The sequence below is a fragment of the Lotus japonicus genome, chromosome 5, assembly GCF_012489685.1.
Source record: "Lotus japonicus ecotype B-129 chromosome 5, LjGifu_v1.2".
In the NCBI taxonomy this organism is placed as follows: Eukaryota; Viridiplantae; Streptophyta; class Magnoliopsida; order Fabales; family Fabaceae; genus Lotus; species Lotus japonicus.
The window spans coordinates 64,881,440-64,893,618 of record NC_080045.1 but is presented as its reverse complement, the minus strand read 5'-3'; the positions used below and the strand labels follow the sequence as shown (position 1 = coordinate 64,893,618).

The window sequence follows — 12,179 nt, the reverse complement described above, 5'->3', positions numbered from 1 at the left end:
TTATACAAGGAGGGAAACTAAATAGATGCTGAGAGAAACAATGAGAAAGCCTAGCCCAATTACACCACATGCCATACCCATAATCTCTGGACTGTAATATCATACAATAGAATCTCTCTTGTACCTATGCATAATTGTACTTAGATCCGCCCACGTGTAAGAAAAGCCTCTACCTTTCCTCACTTGTTGAAATCTTTCCCTCAAGACACTCAGTTTGCAACAACAGTGTTTGCAAGTTCATTAGACGTGGCTATATATTGCTACTTGTATTACATCAAACACTTACAATAGACAATATTTGCGAAACCACAATCAAATTATGTTCATTCTAGATGGTAATTTTATGCCTGCCCTCTTCAGAAGTTCAACAGAAGCCTGTTTTGCCTTCAAAATAATTTGTTCCTATCATGGACAACAAAAATTAAACATTGTCATCATGAAAACAGGTGAAACGATTATGGTTAGATGCTAGGAACTTGAAGCCAGGTAGAAAGACATAATCCTGGAATTGAGTTTTCAAGTCTCTCCTACATAAGAAAAATGCTTCAACAAAATACCTCGTCCACACATGTAATCTTCTTGTTCTTCATTATCCATAGGCCATTGCACATGACAGAATCCACATTTTCTGTTCGCATACAATACACAATGCTGGAAATGCTGCATATTTGTTAAACAGTACATGTATCAAGTTAAAAGAATGTTGGGATGCCATGATGGTAAATAAATCTGAATGCAGCCAGCCAAGATTGAAAGAAAAAGAACTTCCTCTACATAGCCACATAATTTCTTTATATAATGCATTAATCAGCACAAAACTTCATACTCGCACAAATAGATGAGTCATTTATTTAAAAATAAGTTATTAAAAGGTCTATACATTTGACCAGAAGAAACAAACTAACAATTAAGTAATGGGTTCATACCAGTCATGAACAGGAACCATAGTCCAAGTTGAAGGATTGACCACAACAATGTCAGCCTACCAAATCACAAGTACAAACACTGTCAGCAGCTTCTGTTGCTAGACTAAAAGGCTGAATATTTTTTATTTTCTCATGGGCCATTTAGACAACCCCTTATATAGATGTTGCTTTTACAATATATAGTAATACTTGCCTAAAATGAATGTCCTATATATGGCAACTAATAGTCCTAATAACTAAATTATAGAATACAATAACATTTTCAATGTGGAACTATAATGAACTTCCCCCTATGCTAGGGAATGGATCTTATAAAGCTTCCAATATTAATGTTGGAATCCTGGCAAAATTAATATGACTGAAATAAAACTCTGGTTTTGCAAGGACAAATCACAAATTTCTACGATAAACAAATTGAAATATAAGCCGGCAGGGTTTGTATCTTTTTTTCTTTCTTTTCTCTGCTCAATTGGTAAGCACAGGTTAGGGTCACAATTATTCAAATAATCTGAACCAATACCAACCTTTTTCCCAACCTCAAGAGAACCTAGCTCATCATCCCACAATACCGACTTTGCACCATTAACTGTAACCATTCTAAGAATAGTTTCGGCTGGCAATGCTGTTGGATCTGTAGTTCCATTAGCATAAACTTCCCGTCCTTTGTTAATTAGAGAAGCTAGGTACATTTCATCAACTGAAAAGATAATTTATTAATGAAAATTTCGGTCCAGCAAACTGTACTAGCATTTTGTTAAAAAGTGTGATGCCCAGTATTTTCCATCCCAGTCATGGGACTCCCACCACTAAACTAAGCAGTCCTGATGTACTTTATCTTACATGAATCTACACCTCCAGGAGTTATTTAACAGTGTATTGAAAAGAAAAAAAATCACATCAAACCAAATTTGCATCCATGAGACTAATGTAGTATTGCACTATAAAGGAAAATAATAAAAACAAACATGCAAGAATTCACAAGTTTAGAAATAAGACGAACCGATGCTCATGCGATTGTTTGATGGGGCCCCATCAGTACCCAAGGAGACACAGATGCCAGCATCAAGCATCTCCCTTACAGGTGCAAATCCAAGCATTCGCATTGCAGCAGCAGGACAGTGAGACACTTTGACCCCTGCCCTTGAAAGAAGAGATATCTGAAAATGTGATGCCATAACAAGGAAAAATGCATTACTGAATCAAGCGTATCCACAAATTATACATTTTAACATTTAAACTGCCACATTTAGGAGGTGAAGTGATTATTTCCAGTATAATCTCTAGTTGGATCCAATGATCCACTAAGGTCATGTGGGCACATGCTTGCAATAAGCATGTACATCGATATTTGTTTCATGTTTGCATTTCACCATTCATTAATAAGACAACAACAGAAATTTTATAACCGAACTAAGTTTTCTTGAATGGGTATAATCATGCTTGTAGGCTTACAGCAACAAAGATTTACCTCGCTATTGTCGACCCAAACAGAGTGAGCAGCTAACAGATTGTTTTGAAGAAAATTTATCTTCTCCAAGTACGTAACAGTTCCATGATCTATTTTGTGGACATCCATAACTAGTTGGTTCTCATATGGTATCTCTGCAACATGCTAACAATTTTACAAATTCAACTCAATATGTTTCAAATGTCAATAGACATGTTATATGTATGGAAAAGATGTTGAAGTTTAAGAATCCAAAATCTTCTCGATTAGTAATATGACTAATATTGGCTATCAAATAATAGAGTATTAGAGTGCATAAAATAGAAATATCAGATGAATGCATGGACTGTGTAGTGCTTTAGCTAGTTTAACATACTACTAGCATGTAATCTTGTGCATTGAAAGGGTAGTTTTATAAAATATAAGAAACATCCCATCTTCTATTTGCATAACTTTTTATCTCTCTGAGATAAGAATTATCCTTCACATTTTGTAATTCAAAATATAATATTTTCATTTATTTCAAATTAGATTTTTATTTTATTTTATCTTTCTGAAAGTAACATGAAAAAGACACGTAGCTTGTGAGAAGAAATAACATGACGTGACTTCATGAGAATTGAGAATGAAGCTTTGAGCAGTTTCAGTTAAAAGACCCGAGTTTGAAGCTTAACAAATTGTGTGAATTACTGGATTTAATTGTAATATCTGAGATTAAGTAGAACCAGTGAAGTTACAGAAGCAAGTTTTGCCACTCCATGCAAACAAGCAGAGATGAGTACCATGTGAATTCCTGTTTTCAGTTGGCTTGCAGCATCTCTTGTGTCAAGAAGCAAGCGATCAGTAGAGTTCATGATTTGCCTGATCCCAAACCAGACTCTGATGCGCCCTTGAGCTGTATTGTTGTATCTCTCATAATTCTCCTTCTGAGACTGCAGAGCAGAAGAAAGCATAATAAATTTTATGGGGAACTGAAATTTTTATTCTTGGATTCAAAGTTACAACGAATGTATAAATACACATCAGAAGACAGAAGTGACCCCCTGACCATAACAAATCTAAAGACAAACCATCTCAAATTCAAAATTAAAATACAGAACCAAACTCTACTTCTAATATTAGCAATATACTCTAAACACAGAATCAGCATATAATCCTAAAAATGTTATTCTAACTTTATTAGTCCCCCTCAAGTTGGAGAGTAAAGATTATCAACTCCCAACTTGAACATCATATCATAAAAATGTTTACAACCCAAGGCCTTGGTGAACATCCACTTGTTGTTTGGTGGATAACTAGACTGTAAAAAATATCAATCCACTTCGATTTGTTTGGTATGCTCACGAAACCCGGGATTTTCTCCTAGATGGAGACTGATGCAGAATAGTGGAGTAGGACTGTCACACATGTGGAGCAGATAATAGACTTTGCAGCCAAACAATTTCAATAGTAGCATGCACTATTCCCTTCCACATTTGTCAAATCCTACTCTGCTTGTTGTCAGCATATGAAAAACGAGCTCCCCCTAATTCTTGCTCATGTTTTGGTTTGACCTGCGTGTGTCCCAATCGGGTGGATAGATAATTAGCTCAAAACACTTAGACTTCTCATGCCCAATCTTTCCACAATGTTCACCCTTGGGTTTTGATTCATCTCTTTCTCTGTGTTTGTTGGAATTTTTGTCTATAGTTATACAACTTATACTCTTGCTCCCAATCTTCATGGAGAACAAAGGTAAAAAACTAGTCGAAGAGAAGCAATTGATCAGCATTGAGAATGGTTCCTTTCATATTAGCATAAGGATCATTGCCCACTCCTCTGAGAAAAAGATGGATATGATGGTGGTCCTCCTCTTATTTCCTTGGCTGCACCTCAAGAGCACTCTAGCCGTGGCTGTAACCCGCAAAGCTCATCCAAAAGGCCTTTTAGCTGTATACATTGCTCAGTCACCACCATACTCAGTTTCTAAAGCATCAAAAATAAGATGTGCCAGTGCCACAGCTGGTGTATTTGTGGTGCATTAGCCTGTGCAAAGTGCTCTTCTAAGTCAAGCCTTGTCGTGGCTGCACCCAATATGCTACCATGCAACATGAGGTCAATTAAGTTACCATTGAGTCAACCTTTTGCCCAATCATTAGATTCTTCAGATGTATGGTTTCTTGATCAAACCATCGATGGAACCTAGTTTCAGCTTTGCACACAGGGCCATTTTTATGGAATGAGCCCAATTTAAATCCACACACCAGGAGTGAAACTCTCGTCGTAATAAATCCAAAGAAAGAACAGCTCAAATCTAAAATTAAAAATTAACAAACAAACAAACTCTACACCTTATCAGAACACTTATATGACAAAGAATCAACCTATAATCCTAACAAATATTATCCTCAACTAAACATCATTGCAGCAAAAGACCAAAATAGTTCATCAAGCAGTGAAATGAAAAGACCTGAAGACAATCCTGAGTAGTTCGAGCGGCCCAGGATGATGGCAAACCCTGGCCAGAGTCCATAATTGACTCTGTCAAACAAGCCCGCAAGCCGAGTAAGTCGACGGCTCTAGCCATCCCAGAAACATGTTGCCCCCCAGCTTCAGCAAAACAGGTCACCTGAAAAATAATGAATTCAAACAAACAAACAAACCAAAAATGGATCATCAGAGTGAAAAAGAAACCACCTACACCAGAGTGAATGAGTTCAATCCCACATAGCAAAGTAGAGAGGTAAGAATCCTCTTCAGTCATGTTTGATTCGTAAGGCCAAATGCGGTGGTGCAACCAGGTGATTAGGTCAACATCATCAGCTATGCCTCTTGCAAGTTGTTGAGAAGTATGAACATGAGTGTTAATCAACCCTGATTATTCAGCAATTAGCAGCATAAACAGCAATGATTAACTTCAAATTCGTTAGATTAGATGAGAATACGAACCAGGAAGCAAGATATGGCCGGAGAGGTCGAGAACTTCGGCGGCGAGACTTGCGAACTCGGCGAGAATGAGGGAAGATTGGCCAATGGCTTTGATTTGATCTCCTTCGATGACGATGCCACCGTCCCTGAACACTCGTTGTTCGTTGTCCATGGTGATGATCATGCAACCGTGCATCACAGTCACCGTTGTCATCTCTTCCTCTCTCTTCTCCATCCTCACAGACACATACCAGGCTTGTTAATAGCACGCTATAGCGGCGCAATAGCCTATAGTGTAGCGCCCTAGGGGTTCACCGCTACTCCACTATTCACCGCTATAGTGCCGCAATAGCGCTCGAAATAGCGTTTTTTGGGCTTGCCGCTATACTACGCTATCCGCCATTAACAACCCTGACACAGACACTCTCTATTCCACTCATCTCATCTTCCATTTTTTTTTTATATCACAAGAATGTTTGCTATCGGCGCAGGGCCCTACCTGGTCTGGAAAGGGACCCACCACTCTGGAACTTTTCTTCTTCCACCTGACCATCGAGCTCATTGCTCAAGCTCAACAGACCCCGGGATTCTGCAACATCTCTCTCTGCATACGTCTCTAGCAATGGTTTTACCAAAGAGTGGGAAAAAGCCGTTTACGGCAGTTATGACCGGCCGTTTACAACGAGTTTTGACCATCATACAGCCAGTTTAAGCATGCTTCTGCATGTGTCAAATGATGGTCAAAACTCGTTGTATGTACAACAAACATTATTGTGATGAATAGTCATACACTATTTAGAGAATGACTCATTGTCGTACAGCGGTAACATTCCTTGGCCGGCTCAGCCTAAGACACGGGGAAACTTGGATCTTAATTAATAGAGATGTTCTCTCTAATACCTTGTTGGACGATCTAGATGGACTCCAATATTGATGCTTATGTGTTTTTACAAAGTTTTTAACCCTTCTCATGTAAATATCTCCTTAGTTAGAGAAATATCTCCAATTAGTTAGAGAGGGTAGGACACTTACTAGTCAAACTCAGCTTTTAACATCATTTCTAAAGAAGAAATTAGTATAGATGTATGGTTCATGAATCAGGTCAGTTGATCGGTCAACGACAAATATATTTTCGACCTTGTATCTCGCCTAAATTGTCACATATCATTAAAGTCATTTCAAATAAGGAAGGAATTAATTGAGGTCCTAAGATATTGTTTGAATCAAGCAACAACGACTATCTGGACTTAATTAGATAGAAGCGAATTTCGCAAGAGAACCATTGTTTAATTCTAAATAAACACATGCAATTCAAAATGTAAAACACACAAAATACATGACTAGCAGGTAAGGGACGTTCGTATGACCGGCCTTATCTGCGAGATTCTTTCATGAACAATAGGTAACAAAATACAAATGAAAAACAAACAAAAATCAAATTTGTTCTATATAGGAAATATAAAGGCTAGCCATGTCTTTGTCCTTGGGTTTGAGTTGGAGGTTCATTGTCTACACCATCCTCCTCGTGGCTGTGGGAGTTTATTTCTTGACGATCTTGGTAGTGTATCTTTGTTTACGCTTTTGGCTAATGAACACAAGTGATTTTTCTTTTAGCACATCCCATCCCATATTATACACAAGAAGAAGCTCTCCTTCAAACCACAGATTATAGCAACTTCAGGTTATCAGTATATTCTTATGATTCTACCCTTAATAAAATAATCTAGAAGCTACTGATAAGAGGACATGGTTCTCATGGATATCATGCATATTTTATACAAGGAGGGAGACAAAGTAGATGCTAAGAGAACCAATGAGAAAGACTAGCCCAATTACACCACATGCCAAACCCATAATCTCTGTGGACTGTGATACAATAGAATCTCTCTTGAACTTATGGTCATAATTATGTTTATAGTTCCACCCACATGTATGTAAAAGCCTCTCCCTCTTTCTCACCTTTTCAATTCTTTCCCTTAAGACACTCAAGTTTGCATCAACAATATTTGCTGGCTTCCCTGCCAAATCAATCAGAAAATTGATTAAAAAAAAACTGCATCAGCACAATGCAACAGATGTTTTTTTGGGATAGTAAAGCTGAAATCTTATTAAGAAGAGAAGGATTTGTTAAAAAGAACAAATGAACAAGTTTAAGAGGGTTATTTTCTGCAAGTAAGTCAAGAAATTAAGCAATTCATGAGTATAAAAGTAATCTTCTATTGCATATGCAGAGTATAGTATTTATTACCGTTGTCCCTAAACCCTTGGAATCTTATCTTGGGATATTGAATGAACTTATGCCTGCAAAAAGCTTGGTTTAAGCTGCAAAAGTGTGGCAGGGAATGAGCCATGAGGATAGATGAACTTGCTTTTTTTTACCCTTGTATATTTATAATAGATCATGTACATGTCTCAAAATTAAACTTGATTTTGGCAGAAGCATTTAGTGATAGAATATTTTATTTGAAGATGTGTGATCTTGTTCCAACTACCAGGGTAATGAGCTTTGATTGAAGATTATAATAAGATATGTTAAGAAAGAAAAGAAAAAAGTAAGAAGACATGTGTATCTATACAAGAACTTACACATGGCCCCTCTTGACCTATGTTACATTACAGATTGAGATTAAGTACAGGATCAGATCACTAATACAGAGTGTGACACATTTAAACAAACCAAATGATTTGTTGCATATAATTTTCATATATTACTTCATATGTAATCGGTGGCGGAATTTGGAGATATAATTTAAAGGGACCAAAATAGTATTTAAATACAGAGCTACCATTCTTTCTCTTCCACCATCAAAACCACCAGGAACCCAAATCCACTTTTTCTTCAAAAAAAAATTCTTTCTTTCCAAAAATCGCTAAACTCTTCAAATCACAGCCACCAGGCCATCGCAAGAGAACAGGGCTTTACATGCATATGACTAGGATTCTAAAGCTGTTTGAAAATTGTGGCATATCAAATTATTTTATCTTTATGAATCATTTATTTAGTTTATTTCATAGTTTTGCGTTTGATTAGTGTGGCTATATCTTATGAAAGTGCAAATTCAATGATTGCTAAATTTTTTCACGCAACTTGAAGTTAGAATTCCTGGGAGGAACATCATGTGATCATGCGACAAATTAACCCTTGACTACGAGATAAACATGAAAAGTTACAAAATAAAGGTCATTATATACTTGAAGGAATGTAACATTATTGTTGGCATTAATACAACTAATCCCAAAAAGAGTCAATCTGGAATCCATTTTGCGCAGCTGCAACTTCAGTTATGTTCAAGAATTCCTCAATATCATCGTCCTGCACTTCTTGGATGCTAGTTTGTTTCTGATCATGCGGTGAGGGCATTATTTGAGACTCTTCAGTTATATTCAAGAGTTCCTCAATATCATCGTCCTGCACTTCTTGGATGCTAGTTTGCTTCTGATCATGCGGTGAGAACATTATTTGAGACTCTTGAAATGGAAGAGACTTGTCTTGATCATCCGGTGATGGTGTGATAGTTTCACTGATAATAAGAGTGGTGATATCATTAATACTAGCTCTCCTTTTGATATCATGGATATTGCGATTTTGCCTAATGTAGTACTTTTGAGCATGACTTGCCACTTGAGTTGGAGTTTTTGTGAATACAAACTTCTGAGCAATATCTCTCCATCTCCCTTTGCCACATTTTAGAAGTCCCTCCAAAAAACGTCTGCAAATTCAATACATAAAGAATTCACATCAAACTTATGACCTAAAAAAATAGGTTGAAACTGCATAAATAGAATCTAACTAATCTAAGGGCTCGTTTGGCACGCCGTATTAGGCATGATAGTATAAGCTTATACAATACATTATGAGTTTATCCATTGTCACCATCACCACCACCCTCTATTGCTGCCAACTTACACCACCATTGGCACCACCACCACCACCACCACCATCCGATCACCGCCGCCGCCGCCACCACCGCCCTACCGTCACCACTGGTGTTGCCACCACCACCACCACCGCCGCCCTACCGCCACCACCACCATAATCGCCGCCACCACAACCCTATCGCCACCACCACCATAATCGCCGCCACCACCGACACCACAACCACCACCCTATCGCCACCACCACCACCACCACCATTGCCTCCACCCTCCACCGTCACCACCACCCTACTAAGCCGCCACCGCCTTACTACCACCACCACACTCTATCGTCGCCAACACCACAACCACCATCGCTGCCACCACCGACACCACAACCACCACCCTATCGCCGCCACCACCACCACCATTGCCTCCACCCTCCACTGTAGCCGCCACCGCCTTACCACCACCACCACCCTATCATCACCACCACCACAACCACCATCGCTGCCACCACCACCACCAACCTATCTCCACTGTCACCATCACCGCCACCAACACCAACCTACCACCATTGCCACCACCACCACCAACCTACCACTACTTCCATCACCACCGCCACCACCGTTATAATCACCTCCATATTTGATTTTTATTTTATATCATTATTCAATACTTCATTAAACATAAAATTGCATTAATTTAAGCGATATGGTAAATTATACAGTGTATGTCCAAACGCTGTATAGTATAAGAAAATTATCAGGGCTTATACTATCAGGCCTAATACTATCAGGCCTTATACTATCAGGCCTTATACTATACGTCACACCAAACGGGCCCTAATTAAAAATAAGCTTAACATAATAGATCATTTTAGTCCCTCAATAATCTTTTGAACAGATTTAGTCCCTTGACTTTTTTAATGATTGCAAATTAAGTTCATCATTATTATTATTCTACATAAAACTCTAAAAATCTCATTCTTTTAAGAAAAGTTTTTCATAAATTGAAACAATTAAATTATTGTGGACGATAATTCCATCAAAATTGATAAATCAAAATATTAAATTTCAATCAAAAAATTAAAAAATCAGTTTCCTACCTCTGTAACCCATAATTAATCTCGTATCCTTTAAAATTTAACAAGTTTTCACTAACTTGTTTTATTTTTAAACTTTTAAAATTGTGAGTTCAAAAAAACTTTGAAAATTGTATTATATATCTAATTCACCATACACCTCCAAAATATTTGAAAAAGAAAATAAAGATTTTATAATTTTATGCGCATGAAAATTAAGAGAGTGACCAAATTTACCTAATTTTAGAAGTAGAGGGGAAAAAACTAGGGGACCAAAATCAATTATAGTAAAGGTCGCCCTAAGGGTAAAGCGACTCATACAAGGGCTTTAGGCCCTAAAAAAAATTCTCCAAGTTTTTTTCACTAAGACAAAAAAGCCCCTGAATTTTTTGTTTACTAAATATTTTTTTTAGGTAAAACAACTCACTTTAAAATTTGTTTTAGGTCTCATTTAGTGTTGCACCGGCCCTAATTATAGTCTAAATTTAGAGGAAAAAGCAATTAAATCTAGTTAAAATTTAATTTACTGAAACTTCCATCAAATTGTAGTGTGGCTAATAGGCTAGCAGATTGACAACGCAACATAGCATAACAGTCCAATAAAAAAAACAATAGGACAATATTGAAGTACTAATACGTAATGACTATTTGACGTAGTTTTTTTTTTTTTTTAAAGAGACTATTTGACGTAGTTGAGTTTCTTGTGTGATATAATCATTAATGATGAAATATGATCAAGAATTATTTTCAATAATCTCAATACAAAAATCTTTTACCTATTCTTTCCCGAACCATTTAAGGGGAATGTGAAACTTTAAAAAAAAATTATAAAAAAAAAATCAAGGTTATGATAAAGAAACTCACTTGTGTTCCTCTTCTGTCCAATGGAGTACTCGTTTCTTCCTCTCATTCCCAGAAGTACTCTTAATAACAGTAGAAGACTTCTTTCTGCTTCCTTCTCCAACCATCTCCAACTTAAAAGAATTATAGTGCCTAATCACATCAAAGACCGATTTTGTTGGGATTGCAGATGCCACGTTCACCCATCGATCAGGTGTATCCTCATCAAATAAAGCAAGAGCATATTCCAACGAGTTTTTTTCTTCTGTAGTCCATTTTACATTGTGTCCCTCTTGAGAAAACTCATTTGGAATGAAACAAGGGTGGTATGGAGTTTCAAATTCCATAGCTTAAACCTCACAAGTTGCCCTAGCTAGTACCGTAGAAGAGAATGGAAAACGGAAACTAAAGGAAATAAGGAATGCACCAATAACAAATTAACTTATATAACCTTGATTTATAGGGTTTATTAATAACTCAGCTAAGATTTAACTAATCTAGTATAGGTGGCTAAATAATATCTTGACACGTGTCTTAGAAAGTTCTAGCTCATGACACATGTCAATAAATTATTGGCTCACTTTAAAGTGTGATAATTTTATTCTCTATTTACCTGAGTGATTTGGAACCTATTAGTATTAACTAAGTGATTAGCATGATAAATCCACTTATGCTTTCAGTTTACGGCATACGTCATCATAACTAATTAATTTTGTGTTAGTTAGTAGTTATACAGATCCAGGTAAGCTTTAGACATTTGGCGTGAGATATATTTTTTTTTTTACTTTTACGTTCTTTTTATAGGTAATATATTTACTTTTACGTGTAAACAATATCACTAGTTTCAAATATATATATATATATATATATATTAGAAAAGAATAAATTCTAGCATGACGTGTCGCTCTCACAGGCCAAGTTAGTGACGTGTCGCTCCCAGATTAATTCTCACATAATATTTTACATGTAAGCTCTTTCTCCTTGGCCCCACTTGCCACATGTACCCTGATTTTTACTTACCTTATTTCTCCTTAATAAAAAAATACATTTTTAAATTTTAGATTTGATTAGGATTTAGGTTTTTTATTTCTTGATTTTATCTTAATTTATTTTTGATTTA

General features: G+C 36.7%; 2 protein-coding genes across 3 annotated transcripts; both read right to left on the bottom strand.

The window, feature by feature from the left end:
• Nucleotides 1-5,804, bottom strand: LOC130720118 (uncharacterized). Of its 2 annotated transcripts, none has more exons than XM_057570733.1 (10): nt 5,302-5,804; nt 5,050-5,226; nt 4,823-4,962; nt 3,156-3,305; nt 2,395-2,538; nt 1,927-2,083; nt 1,451-1,623; nt 927-982; nt 558-660; nt 1-402 (listed from the first exon to the last, which is right to left on the bottom strand). In XM_057570733.1, exons 1-10 carry the CDS (start codon nt 5,513-5,515, stop codon nt 313-315), a joined length of 1,404 nt encoding a protein of 467 aa, XP_057426716.1. In that variant the 5' UTR covers nt 5,516-5,804; the 3' UTR covers nt 1-312. The 2 variants fall into 2 exon arrangements, with proteins under 2 accessions (XP_057426716.1, XP_057426715.1); XM_057570732.1 differs by having other exon boundaries at nt 4,823-4,981; nt 5,054-5,226; nt 5,302-5,792.
• A 2,705-nt stretch (nt 5,805-8,509) lies between these two features.
• LOC130719996 (transcription factor DIVARICATA-like) lies at nt 8,510-11,406 on the bottom strand. The gene is made up of 2 exons (XM_057570581.1): nt 11,084-11,406; nt 8,510-8,990 (listed from the first exon to the last, which is right to left on the bottom strand). Exons 1-2 carry the CDS (start codon nt 11,404-11,406, stop codon nt 8,510-8,512), a joined length of 804 nt encoding a protein of 267 aa, XP_057426564.1.
• Nucleotides 11,407-12,179: the final 773 nt, after the last annotated feature.